Source organism: Geotrypetes seraphini, chromosome 6 (assembly GCF_902459505.1).
Source record: "Geotrypetes seraphini chromosome 6, aGeoSer1.1, whole genome shotgun sequence".
In the NCBI taxonomy this organism is placed as follows: domain Eukaryota; kingdom Metazoa; phylum Chordata; class Amphibia; order Gymnophiona; family Dermophiidae; genus Geotrypetes; species Geotrypetes seraphini.
This window is the reverse complement of record NC_047089.1, coordinates 165,797,976-165,812,641: the sequence shown is the minus strand read 5'-3', so window position 1 is coordinate 165,812,641 and position 14,666 is coordinate 165,797,976. Positions and strand designations below refer to the sequence as shown.

General features: G+C 46.2%; 1 protein-coding gene across 4 annotated transcripts in view; it reads left to right on the top strand.

Annotated features, from left to right (window-relative positions):
• Positions 1–14,666, top strand: part of MYO16 (myosin XVI) — a 709,054-nt gene that overhangs the window by 475,436 nt on the left and 218,952 nt on the right. For all 4 annotated transcript variants that reach the window (XM_033949922.1, XM_033949923.1, XM_033949921.1 and 1 more), the window contains one exon: positions 9,731–9,906. In XM_033949922.1, the coding sequence (XP_033805813.1) occupies positions 9,731–9,906 (176 nt within the window). The remainder of the gene's footprint in view (positions 1–9,730; positions 9,907–14,666) is intronic.

Genomic DNA, 14,666 nt, shown 5'->3' with positions numbered 1-14,666 from the left:
CTTGAAGGTCTGCACCCCCCCCCCGAAGGCCTGTCCCCCCTTGAAGGCCTGCCTGCCTGCCTGTCACCCCCTCCCCCTTGAAAGTCTGCTTGCCTGCCCGCCCGCCCCACCCTGAAGGCCTGATGCCCCGACCCACCCAGAAGGACCGCTCGCCCCCCTGGCCTCCCCGCACCACCTATGAAGCAGCCGCAGCAGGATCGCGAAGTCAGCGTCAGCGATCCCTGCGCTGCTTCCTGCGCCACGGTCCCGCCCCTCCTCTGACGTCAGAGGAGGGGCGGGATCGCGGCGCAGGAAGCAGCGCAGGGATGCTGACGCTGACTTCGCGATCCTGCTGCGGGCTGCTTCACAGGTGGTGCAGGAAGGTCAGTGGGGCGAGCGGTCCTTCGGGGGTGGCTGGGGACTGAACGGCAAGGCCGGGAACACCCCCTTAGGGCTGGCACCCGGGGCGGCCCGCCCCCCCTAGGTACGCCACTGCCTGCCAGTAGTCTTTGCGTGGGGGGGATGGGTCCTTGTCACAGCCTCTAAACTGATCGCGGCAGGGTGGTACCCTTACCAATCAGTTTAGTGGCTACGTTTACTTGAAGGCGCCAGAAATATAAGCCAGCATTTTGCTGGCCTACATCTTTGGTGCCTTCCACTGGCCTAGGGAGGTGCCTAGAGCCGTGTAAGCTCGCCTAAGGCCACTTCTGGGTGAAACCACGCCTAGCCTTAGCGAGGTTAGGCGGCCCTTCATTCCTCACTAGGTTCCCGGAAGCGCCTACAATGTAGGAGGCCTGCCTCAGGAGGTTTTTTTCAAAAACATGCTTCCTGATTGGCTTTTAGGCAGTGGTAGGCCAGCTAAAATTGGAGGCCGTTTATATTATTTGCTCCTGAAGGTCTAACTTTTTAGGCAGGCATTTTTGAAGAGTTAAGGTGTGAAGAGGGCTGCTTAGGATGTCATTATTTTAAGATATTATTGTGGGGACTATAGCATGTATTTCTGTTGTATTTTTATATCAATTCAGGCCTTCAGTTAGATGCAGTATATAAATCTTAAATATTTTGGAATAAAAATGTAAAATATCCTTCATAAAATACCTCCATAAAGTTTTACAGATAATTTACCCACATAATTTATGGGGGGGGGGGGGGGTTTCCATCAGGAAATGCAGTCAAGCATCAAGGTGAAAATGGTGCCATTAACTTTTTATATGGATAAATATTCTATATAAAGTTGTTCTAGCCATTTCTGTGTTCACAAATGAGTACATAAGTTACATGGATTGCAGCCAAATACTATCAGTACTCAAAAACATAGAAACATAACATTGTGGCTGATAAAGACCATATGGCCTTTCAAGTCTGCCTATCCATGCTAATTACTTAGCATTACCATCCTCTCCCTTATCTATCCTCTGTGCTTACCCTGTGCTTTCTTGAATTCAGGTACAAGTCTTTTTTTCTACCTTCTTCATTAGGAGACCATTCTATGCATCCATCTTCCTTTTTCATAAGGAAATATTGTTTAGATTACTCCTAAGTTTTTCCACTTTCACATTCATCCTTTGCCTTCTTTTCACCCCCCCTCCTCCATTTAGAAACATAGAACATAGAAACATGACAACAGATAAAGGTCAAATGGCCCATCTAGTCTGCCCATCCGCAGTAACCATTATCTGTTTCTCTCTCAGAGAATCCTTTCAATTGAAAGATGCCTGCCTTCTGTGGATTTATTCTGTAGAGGTATTTAAATTAGGGCTAAGTTATTTATTAGTCACAATTAAAAAATAATTGTGACTAGTAAAATTAATCACATTGCAGCATCTTCCACACCCCCACACATCAAGCATATCTCTCTCCCACCCCTCAATCCCCTGGTCAGGTATTTCCTCTACTCTCTCAAACAATCTCTGTTCAGGTAGCTCTTCTCGTCTCAACTTCTCACTTCCCACAAAACGGTGCCTTTCTTCCTCCGATAATAGAGATTCACATTTGCTCCCACTAGCCAGCCCGAGAGTCTTTCCTTTGCAGCTTACAGTCTAAGCAGAAACAGGAAGTAAGTGGGCATGACATTGCTGAAGGAAGATTCTGTGACCAGCATCTGAAAGTACATGTGAACTGCTACAGCTGCTAGGGAAAGATGCCTTTAAATATAAACCAGGAGAGAGAAGGGACCGATGTCTAGGTAGGCCTCCCTACAGGCCTATATCTCTCCCTAATGGCCCAATGGGGGTCATTAGGGTAAGGAACAGAGCCCCCTTACTCCTGCTTCTTGCAGCTCCTCTTCAAAATGGTTGCTGCAACCTCACACAATGGCTTACGGTTCTTCATGTAGTACCACAAGATGCTGCGAGAGGTCACAACAGCCATTCTGAACAGGAGGTGCAAGGGACATGAGCAAAAGGGACTCTAGAGAGGTAGGCCTGGGGTCCTCCCTAGACATTTGGGAGTGGAGGCGTTCAGGGTAGGGAAGGGGAATGGCATGTGACTTTGGGCTGGAGGAAGAGGGAAGGAGAGAAGGGGATGCTGTCAGGAGCTTGAGGAAGGTGGGAGCCTAAGTTAAGTGCAAAACGCTGTTTAAAAGCAATTTAAAAAAAATTCAAGGTGCCTACAAAAACGGTGCCTAAATCGTGCCTACGGTGGTGCTTTATGATGTTTAATGCCATTGTAGAAACATAGAAAAACATAGAAACATAGAAAATGGTGGCATAAAAGGGCCATAGCCCATCGAGTCTGCCCCTGCCAATTATCTGCCCCCTCTGAATTTACTCCCTTAAAGATCCCACGTGAGCATCCCATTTTCTCTTGAAATCCGTCACGTTGCTGGCCTCTATTACCTGCATTGGGAGTCTGTTCCACTGATCCACCACTCTTTCGGTGAAGAAGTACTTTCTGGAGTCGCTATGAAACTTCCCTCCCCTGATTTTCAGCGGATGCCCTCTGGTGGTCGAGGGACCCACGAGACAGAAAATATTATCTTCCGACTCAATGCGACCCGTGATGTACTTGAACGTTTCAATCATGTCTCCCCTCTCTCTTTGTTCCTCAAGTGAATACAGCCGCAACTTTTTTAGTCTTTCTTCATACGTTAGATCCTTGAGCCCCGAGACCATCCTGGTGGCCATTCGCTGAACTGACTCGATCCTCAGCATGTCCTTACGGTAGTGTGGTCTCCAGAATTGAACGCAGTACTCCAAGTGAGGCCTCACCATGGATCTGTACAACGGCATGATAACTTCAGGTCTCCTGCTAACAAAACCTCTACGGATACAACCCATCATTTGTCTTGCCTTGGAGGATGCTTTCTCCACCTGATTGGCAGCCTTCATGCCCTCACTAATGATCACCCCTAGATCACGTTCCACCGTGGTCGTAACCAAGGTCTCACCATTTAGTGCATAAGTTCTGCGCGGGTTTCTCTTGCCCAGGTGCATTACCTTGCATTTTTTAGCATTGAAGCCCAGCTGCCAAGTTGTTGACCATCGTTCCAGCAGCAATAGGTCTTGTGTCATATGATCAGGTATCAAGCTTTTGCCTACTATATTGCAAATTTTGGCATCATTGGCGAACAGTGATACCTTTCCTCTAAGTCCCTGCGTCTTATCTCTTATGAATAAGTTAAATAGAATCGGGCCCAAGACCGAGCCCTGCGGTACTCCACTGAGGACGTCCGACTCTTCTGATGGGGTACCGTTCACCACCACCCTCTGTAGCCTACCACTCAGCCAGTCCCCAACCCATGTAGTTAGAGTGTCTCTCAAACCGGATGATTTCAGCTTGTTCAATAACCTTCGGTGCGGTACGCTATCAAAAGCTTTACTGAAGTCCAAATATACCACGTCCAGTGACTCTCCGGCATCCAGTTGTCTAGTAACCCAGTCAAAAAAACTAATAAGATTGGATTGGCAGGATCTACCTTGGGTGAACCCGTGTTGGTGGGGATCACGTAGGTTTTCCTCATCTAGGATTGTGTCAAGATTCCATTTGATCAGTGTTTCCATGATCTTACACGCTATAGACGTGAGACTCACTGGTCTGTAGTTAGCTGTCTCTGTCCTGCAGCCCTTTTTGTGGAGTGGGATTACGTTGGCGGTTTTCCAGTCCAAGGGGACTCTTCCTGTGCTTAGGGAAAGATTGAAAAGCACAGATAAAGGTTCTGCCAGGACATCACTTAACTCCCTGAGCACCCTGGGGTGCAGGTTGTCCGGTTCCATGGCTTTGTTTACCCTGAGTCTTGAGAGTTCGTTGTAGACGCTACTGGGCGTACATTCGAAGTCCTGAAACGGGTCTTTCTGGCTGTCTCCAGTCTGAAGCTGTGGACCATCTCCCGGAGCTTCACATGTGAAGACTGAGCAAAAGTATTCATTTAGTAGTTCTGCCTTGGCAGAGTCTGATTCTGCAAAGTTACCGTCTGATTGCTTCAGGCGTATAATCCCATCTTTGCTTCTTTTCCTGTCGCTAATATAGCTGAAAAAAGATTTATCCCCTTTCTTAATGTTCCGTGCTAGCTCTTCCTCCATTCGGAGTTTGGCCTCTCTGACTACTCTTTTGACCGCTCTAGATCTGTCCAAATAGTCCTCTTTCGCTTCCTGTCTTCCTAAGTGTTTGTAGGCGATAAATGCTTCCTTTTTTTTCTTAACTAGGTCTGAAATTTCATTGCTGAACCATTGGGGTCTTTTGTTTCTCCTGCGTTTACTTATTGTTCTTATGTGGCGGGTTGTTGCTTCCTGTAGGATGGACTTCAGAGTTGACCACATATCCTCCACGTTGTCAGCTTTTGCTTGTTTATGTAGCTCCTGATGGACAAAAACTCTCATGCGGTTGAAATCTGTGCCTCTAAAGTTGAGAACCCTCGTTGCTGTGTTTGACTTAGAGAAACCTTTCTTGAGGTTGAGCCATACCATATTATGGTCGCTGGAGGCCAGTGTATCACCAACAGAGATAGGTAGGTGTGGCTAACATTGGAAGTGACACCTCCATAGACGTGATTCACGTGAAATATAGGTGCCGGAAATGTAAGTCTTGAAAACCCTGGCCTACATTTCTGGCGCTTACCTTTCCCAAAGCCACAATTCTATAAACGGCATCATCTAATGATTGACATGCAATCGGCGGCCATGATTATGGCGGTATAGAAGAATAAATCTTAATATAATAAAACGCTAGGCCGCGCATGCGCAGTTCCATCGCATGGGTCCGTTTCCCGTGAGATGTACAGCATCTCAGACCGAAACACTCTCTCTCCTCCCCCGAGACGGATGTCGGACACGACATCTTGAGAGGAGCCGCCGTCGCCGTGTCTTTCAACTTAAAAATATACTAAGGCAAGGAGCAGGGCAGAACGATCTTCAAAATGGCGGCAAACCGAGGAGCCCAGCAACTTTCCGCTATCCGGGACCCGACTCATTTGCCGCCCCCCCTCTTCCCTTACCGCAGGCCCGACTGGCGATTTAAGCAGCGTGTCAGCACTCTTCACACTCTGTTTCGGGCCCTTCTACTGCCCTGATTTACTCCGGCACATCCGGAGCAAATCAGGGCAGTAGAAGGGCCCGAAGCAGCGTGTGAAGACTGCTGACACGCTGCTTAAATCGCCAGTCGGGCCCGCGGTAAGGGAAGAGGGGGGGGGCGCCAAATGACTCGGGCCCACGACTGTTTGTAGTCGCAACTGTGAGAAGGGAAAGAGGGTAGAGGAAACGCTAATGCAGGCACAGGGAACTGGTGTGGGGGGAGGGAATGCTGCTTTGCACAGACAAACAGAGGGAGGAAGGGACACAGAAAGACAAGAAGAAAGACACAGGGGCAGGTGCACAGGGAACTGGTGTGGGGGGAGGAAATGCTGCTTTGGACAGACAGACGGAGGGAGGGACACAGAAAGACAAGAAGAAAGACACAGGGGCAGGTGCGGGACAGCGGGAGTCGCGTCAGGAGGGGTGCGGGATGCCACAGAGGGAACTTTTCCAATGGGTGCAACTGGGCGGCTGTCGGGAGCCTCTGATCACGGGCAGAGCAAGGTAAGTGTATCATAGGGATAAGAAGGAGGGGGGGGAGAAAAAGGAAGGGACGCCTACTGCTGGACAGGGGGAGAAGGAAAGAGGTGCTGATGGATGGGGGGGGCGTGAAGAAAAAGGAACGGAGGCCTAATGTTGGACAGGGGGAGAAGGAAGGTGTTGCTGGACAGGGGGGAGGTAAAACAAAGGGAGAAGGGCTGCTGCTGCATAAGGAGACCTGTGAAGGGGTGGTGGTGGACACAGGGGAGGTAAAAGGAAGGGAGAATGGACAAGGGGAGCAGGCAAGGGGTGGTGATGGACAGCCAAGGAAAAAGAAAGACAGAAAGAAAGAAAGCGGCTAAGGAGAGAGAGAGAGAAAGAAATAAAGAGAGACACACACACATATATTCTAGCACCCGTTAATGTAATGGGCTATAAGACTAGTTTATTATTATTATTTATAAGGCAGCTGCCGCCGGAGCCATTTATAGAATGCAGGCCTTAGCTTAGTTGTTGCTTCCTTATGCAGAACACTGTTAATGTTTCTTTTTGCAGGACTCTTGAAGATGTGCAATTTTCACTTTTTAATTAGAAAATCCATGTATCATTGAAATGACAGTTATACCAAGAAACCTATTTTCACATCAGCCTCTGTCTTTTTGGAGCATTTTACCAATCTGTACTGTATCTTGGCTAAAACACACATTGATTTTTCAGGGAAAGATGATAAAATCTTTCGGTTAAGGCACCCTGACACATCTTCCTAAGGAAACATTTTCAGAAAAAGAGAGAAAAGCACACATATAAAAGAGAACAAGATTGATTTTAACTGTTTATGACTTCTACTTTGTGCAGAGACAGGACAATATGATTTCTTCTTAAAGCACATAAAAGATTTAATTATTAGTATCTTTTAAATCTATGTATGCCTTAATTCAGTGGTCTTTTTTAAATTTTTAACTTGAGACTTTGGATCCAAATGAGCTGAAGGAGATCCTTCAGATATATTCATTCCCATGTCCCCATGTGAGGCCACCACACTTCTGACAAGTGTGTGTCAATTATAGCCACTCTATTAGCCTACCTTTAAACTTTTTATTGGACATATCATCAAGGAGTTGGGCATTTCTAAATACATTCTCTTTGTTTACTGAGAAATAGCTTCTCCTTCAAGTATATGGCTCTCTCTCTACCATGCTCACATTCCCAAGGGGGAAGTGAATAAAAGATAGGGAGCAGCAGAAAAAAAAAAAGCCAGAATGATAAGGGCCTTGTCAGGGGTCTCCAGAAGTTGCCATTGGCCTCTGAGCCTTGCACTGAAGAACACTGCCTTAATTGAATAAATTAAATACATATAAACAGCTGACATATGGAACAAAGAGAATCTTGGTATTTCAGGACTGCTTTCCTAAGCTCTCAGCACAACAGTGGGAATTTTCACAAATGTGTGTACCACGGCATGCTTTGGGGGCCCATTTTACTCCACAATATCCTAGAAAGCTGAAAGTCTCCCACTATGAGGTTCCTATCCTGGCTCCTATCCTGCTGAAATAGTATTTCAAAATGACACTAGGAATCCCTAAGCTCAGTGCATTTAAGATGTACAAGAATCAAATAACAAGGTAGCACCAATTTCAAAGCTAGATACTAGTGCCATTTTGAAGTACAGACCCAGTGGAACAGGTACAAATGGGGACCATTTCTGCACCATTTGGATATTGAAGACTGCACAGAAAAGATAAAATACATAGGACAAATTGGGGAAGAGTGGATTTTACATTTTTTGTTTCTGTTTTCTATTTCTTTTTTCTATTAGCTTGTTATTTAGTCTATTTCAGGAGAAAATTGCATTAATCACAAACAAAAAAGTGCACACTCCTACAGGAAAGAGGCTATGCTATCCAGACTTTCTCATAGGAAGGTAAATGATGGAACATCTATCTTTCATTCTTTGAAGGTTAAGGTCTTGGGTCTAGAATTGTCATCATCTATCATTCTGTTTTCTGGTACTTGAGAATCTAAAAGGATTCATGAGAAGCCCATCCAGACAAAACACTTGATCGTCGTTACCAACATTGGGGAGAGGGAGAAAAATATATTGCTTTTAAATATTAGATTGAGCAAATCCCCCCTCCAAATTAGCCTTGTCCTTCTTATCTCTTTTTTAAAGTTAGCAATTAAGTACTTACAGTATGTTCAATATAGAAACTGCCATGTTTATGTTTGCAAGTTGTTTTTTTCATGTTTCTTACTCTTGTTCCTTCATAGAAAATTAAAATAACTATAGGCTAGATTTAAGGATGTACCTAGCAGCATTATATAGTGTGTTACTGCATTAATATGAACTATTATTAAAAAGGTCCCATTGCATGAAATCAGACCTTTTGATAATAATGCATGTTAGACCATGCTAATGTGGTGGCACAGTTTAATAAATCTAGTTCTGCATGACTTGTTAAAGTGTTTATAATCAATTTACCTGTTCAATGTGTTTACATCTGTCCTGGATTTGCCCAAATCAATTTTTAAGAATGGTAAATGGTTTTGCTGTACAAGAAACATTCTTGGATTAGTATTCAAGAACTGCTTTCAGTGTTTTCCTTTTCACGGTTAATATTGGTGTTTTAAAATATATTCTGTATATTCAGTGCCACTATCCGGATATGCGGACTATGGACAGCAGTGATTGCCTCCAGCTCTACCAATTCTAGTAATAAGTATCCGCTTTCCATATAGCTATGTGGTTTAAATAAGGACAGTCTTTTTTGCAGGCCTAAGCTACTATATGGAGAGCAGATAAATAATGTCAATTTTGGGGCCATTTTACTAAGTTCTATTAGGCGCTAACACATGCTTAATGCAACTAAAAATGTGTGTATGTGCTAATTGTGTGCTAAAAGGGTTTGTTTGTTTTTGAGGAAGTGTGTCATGGGCAGACAGTGGGCATTGCTGCGATAACCAATTAGTGCATCTACACTACTGCATGCCATTTGGATAGTCTTGCCCTGCTCATCTCTTTTTTATAGTTAGTGTGAGTCCTTACCATTGAAAAATGAGTGGTGATAAGTGCTCATGCAGTAATTTTAAAAAGTCCGCACACTAATGAGAACATTAGCTCATGACCATTAGCAGGAAAAATAGAAAATTGGCAATTTTGTGGCTGAGGTAAAAATGGCCTTAATACTCTGGAAAGACCCACATAAGAGTGCATTAAGGGGGGAATTCATCAACAGGCGCTAAGCGATTAGCATGCACTAACTGCATTAACATATGCTAATGGTTATCATGCACTAAATGCTAAGATACCCATTATATTTCTACGGGCATCATAGTGTTTAGTGTGCACTAATTCTTAGTGTGCGCTAAATTTCTTAACACTCATTGATAAATCCCCCCTTAAGTTCACTTTTTGGCAGCAGCTTAATAAAACATCTCCTAAATTAGGAGGAGCGACCACAATCTACCCTCACCCTCATTCCACTCTGGCATTATCTGTAAGAATTTTCAGCCGCACTATCTGGATAATGTCGCAGAAAATTGACAGGGACCTAATGCATTAGATTTATTGCAGTTTTTGAGAAGGCTATTTCTTTTCATTCTTCTAAGAATGTATTGGTGATACTTTCGTTTCAATATGAAAATGTTAGAAAGAAAATATTTGCAGCAGCATGCAACTTCTCCATCAAATGCCGACTCTCCAAAATCACAGAAAATTATGCAATATGTAGTTTACTCCCTATATGTTATGTTATTTGTTTCCTCAGCAAGTGAAAACATTATCATCAATCAGTTGTTTCAGTCCAAACTGACCCAAACAGGGTCCCTTGTCCCACCATTTCCTCCCTATAAGCTCAGAGGGTCCAGAGCAGCTTTGTTTTTCAAGAAACCATCAAGAGCATCCACAAAGGGAGAAACAAAGAAATTCCTGGAGATCAGCAAGGTAGGAATTGAGATAAAAGCACATTGGTTTCAAGGATGAAAGAAGAGGCTTTGGCCTCATTAATATTTAGGGCTTCTATTCCAGGGTGTTTATTTTCTGGCCAATTAGAGATAATATGAGAGTACAAGAAACCATGGAGGGCCATTTTTGAAAAGGATGTCTAAGTCAAATTTGGACATTTCCCACTAAACGTCCAAAGTCAGAAGTACAGAAATGTCTATTTTCAAAAGCTGAACCGGTAGAGGTCCCCCCCCAATTTTTTTTTTTAAATTGTTTTATCCCAGGACAAGCAGGCAGCATATTCTTGACTGATGGGTGACGGCACCAATGGAGCTCCGGTACGGACAATTTTAGAGTGATTGCACTCTAAGAACTTGGAAAGTTCTAGCAGCCGCACCGCGCATGCGCGAGTGCCTTCCTGCCCGATGGAGGCGCGCGGTCCCCAGTTTCTTAGTTTCCGCGGAGCTAAGAAGACACGTTCTTTTCAACGGTCGTTAAAAAGTACTTTTTTCGCCTTCCCGCTCGCAAAAATTCTGTGAGGAAGAGTATCTTCCTTCTTTTGTTCTCTTTTATTAGTTTTTCTTTCGTAAAAAAAAAACAAAAAACTTTTTTTTTTTCTCTCGGGTTCGCCCCGGCGGGGCCTGTTGCCATCATCGAGGCCTCGGCCTTCGATTTGGCAGAGGCCGTCTTTACTTTCATGCCCCCTCAGTCAGGGTTCAAGAAGTGCCAGCGGTGTGCACGACCCATTTCTCTGACCGACCTGCACAACTGGTGTTTACAGTGCCTGGGTCCGGATCATAGGGCTTCCACCTGCACCCGTTGTGCAACTTTAAAGAAACGAACGTTGAAGAATAGACTAATTCAACAAAAATTACTCTTCAGTGCCGACATGGCTGATTCTGCGGCATCGACCCCGGCGTCGGCTCCTTCGCAATCGGCACCCACTTCTTCGACACCGCGCCGGCGTCGCACCAATCAGGTAAGCCGGCTAAGAAGCCTTCCCCGCTGGAGCGCCCTCCGGTCGCTGTGGCAGCAAGTCCAGTCCTGCCAACCACAAGGCGCCTGCGCAAACGCTCCGCCCCCATAGAGGTGAGTGCCTCGTCCTCGGGTTCCTCATCCTCTGGGCGTCGAGCGGCACCACAGGTACCGCAGAAAAAGAAAGCGGTACCGGTGCCTTCGCTGGATGACCGAATTGCGGCCGTCCTTCAGGTGCAACTTAAAGAGCAGTTGCAGCAACTCCTTCCTGCTCTATTGGCACCGAACCTTCCAGTCCCGGTCTGGTCTGAGCCACCGGTACCGACAGTGGGGCAGCCTATATTGTCCGCTTCCACTCTATCGGTACCGGTCCATTCAGCTTCCTCGGTGTCCATGCCAGTTCTGGCGCCGGAACCGAGAGCTCTACATCAGGCTGTCCAAACTTCGGCACCCATACAGCCTTTAACTTCTACCGGTACCGCTTCTTTGAGGTCGGGTAAGTCGCTACGTAAATCCCGACACCTTGAACCCTCGACACCGGAGTCTCGGAATCGAAGTTTCCAAATCAGAGATCCTGATCTGTGGGGTGACTCTGAAGAGCCTCTTCTCTCTGAGGGTGAATGTTCATCTGGTGAAGAGGATCCTTTGGTTCAAGATCCATCCTCTAAACCAGACACTGCCTCTTTCACCTCTTTCTTGAAAGAAATGTGTGAGTCTCTTTCTATTCCCTTGGAGGCTGAGTCCAAGAAATCAAAAGCGTTCCTTGATGCACTGGACTTCGACCAGCCTCCAAGGGAATTTCTCAAGTTACCCCTCCATGATATTTTGAGGGAGACTTTTTATAAAAATCTTGAGACTCCCTTGACTATTCCAGGAGCTCCTCGTAAATTGGACTCCTTATACAAGGTCGTCCCCATACCTGGATTCGATAAACCTCAGCTTCCACACGAGTCTCTATTGGTGGAATCTACTCTAAAAAAGTCAGCGGGAGCTAGTGTGTACGCCTCAGTCCCTCCTGGCAGAGAAGGGAAGGCCAAGGACAAATTTAGTATGAGGTTATACCAAAATGCTATGTTAGCTAACCGGTCCGATAATTATGCTTTTCATTTCTCTTTTTATTTGAAGCATCTCATTCAGAATCTGGCTTCTTTTGAAAAATACCTACCTGACTGCAAAAGATCTGCTTTTCACCAATGTTCTTCCTCTCTGCTCCAGCTTCGGAAGTTCATGGTCCGTTCTATATATGATACATTTGAACTAACCTCCAGAGCCAGGGCCATGTCTGTTGCCATGCGTCGTCTGGCATGGTTCAGGGTATCAGAACTTGATGTTAACCATCAGGATCGCCTAGCTAATGCCCCGTGTCTCGGAGATGAGCTTTTTGGTAACTCCATGGACTCCACCACCCAAAAGTTGTCCGCACATTAGACTCGCTGGGACACTCTTCTTAAAACCAAGAAGAAGACTCCACCTGTCCGGCCTTTTCGGCAACAATCAGCCTATCAACGCCGTTATGTGGCTAGACCCTTACCACCAGTTCCTCAGCAGCCTAGGCGTCAGTGCCAGCAACAACGGCAACCCCCTAGGACGCAACAGCAGCAACAGGTGAAGCCTCCTCCACAGCAGAAGTCCACGCAACCCTTTTGACTTCGTTCTCCAGGGCATAGCCAGTGTTCTACCATCCGCCCATCTTCCTCAACCCATAGGAGGACGTCTTTCTCTGTACCTCAGCCGTTGGGAGATATCACCTCGGACCAGTGGGTCCTCAACATCATCCGCCAGGCTATTCTCTCAACTTTCAGACTCTTCCTACCTAAAGTCTGCCAAGAGAGTCTGCTTTGAACACTTCTCAGTCCTCCCTTCTTATTCAAGAAGTTCAATCCCTCCTTCTTCTGAACGCCATAGAGGAAGTTCCTCTAGATCAGAAGGGGCAGGGATTCTACTCCCGTTACTTTCTGGTCCCCAAAAAAACAGGAGATCTCGGACCCATTTTAGATCTTCACGATCTCAACAAATGCTTGGTCAAAGAAAAATTCTGAATGCTTTCTCTGGCCACTCTTTACCGTCTTCTCAATCAAGGCGACTGGCTATGCTCCCTCGATCTCAAAGAGGCATACACTCACATACCGGTCAATCTGGCCTCCAGACAGTACCTCCGCTTCATGATCAATCACTGTCATTACCAGTACAAGGTATTACCCTTCGGTCTTGCCTCCTCTCCCAGAGTGTTCACCAAATGTCTAATTGTGGTGGCTGCTTTTCTACGCTCTCATCATCTTCAGGTCTTCCCTTACCTGGATGACTGGTTAATCAAAGCCACTTCCTCTCAGGCAGTGCTCCTTGCCACCAACCAGACCATCCTTTTTCTAGGACTACTGGGGTTCGAGATCAATCTACCCAAATCTCATCTCATCCCTACTCAGAGACTTCAATTCATAGGAGCAGTCTTGGACACAGTCCTCATGAGAGCATTCCTGCCGTCCAACCGTCTTCAGACTCTTCAATCTCTATGCCAGCAGGTGCTTCCACAACGCTCCATCTCTGCCAAGCAAATGATGATACTCTTGGGTCACATGGCCTCGACAGTTCATGTCACCCCCTTCGTACGTCTTCACCTGCGTACTCCTCAATGGACCCTAGCTACCCAGTGGTCCCAAGCGACGGATCCTTGCTCACGACACATATTTGTGACATCATCTCTTCGTCAATCTCTTCAATGGTGGTTGATATCTTCCAATCTCTCCAGAGGTCTTCTGTTCCATCTACCTCCTCATCAACTAGTCATCACCACCGACGCCTTCCCTTATGCCTGGGGAGCTCATTTGAACGAATTTCAAACTCAGGGCCTTTGGACGGCTCAGGAAAGGAAACATCACATCAATTTCCTCGAACTTCGGGCGATGTTTTATGCCCTCAAGGCTTTCCAACATTTTCTCTTTCCTCAAGTTCTACTCCTTTGCACAGACAATCAAGTTGCAATGTACTACATCAACAAACAGGGTGGGACAGGCTCTCGCCTCTTGTGTCAGGAAGCCCAAAAGATTTGGTCTTGGGCGACAGATCACCTATTATTCCTGAAGGCTATCTACATTCAAGGAGAGCAGAATTCTCCAACCTCACGAATGGACTCTAGACCCCTTGACTCTCCAGTCCATTTTCGCTCAATGGGGCACTCCTCAGATAGACCTCTTTGCAGCTCCTCACAATCACCAGCTGCCCCACTTCTGCTCCAGACTCTTCTCTCCTCACCGTCTGGCAGCGGATGCATTTCTCCTGGATTGGTCCAATCTGTTCCTGTATGCGTTCCCTCCTCTGCCTCTCATGTTACGAACCTTGTTCAAGCTCAAGAGGGAACAAGCCACCATGATTCTCATCGCTCCACGGTGGCCCAGGCAACATTGGTTCTCCCTTCTACTTCAACTCAGTTCCAGGGAGCCCATTCTTCTTCCACTGTTTCCTTCTCTGCTTACCCAGCATCAGCAGACACTTCTGCATCCCAACCTACAGTCTCTGCACCTGACAGCTTGGTATCTCTCGGGCTGACCTCAGCTTATTCTCTTCTGTCTCAGCCCGTTCGTTCTATTCTGGATGCTTCCCGGAAACCGGCCACTCTTCAATGCTACCAACAGAAGTGGACCCGGTTCTCTGCCTGGTGTCTTCTTCATCATCATGATCCCACTTCACTTGCAGTGGAGACCTTGTTAGATTACCTTCTTTCTTTGTCTGACTCTGGTCTCAAGTCTACTTCCATCAGAGTTCACCTCAGTGCTATTGCTGCATGAGCC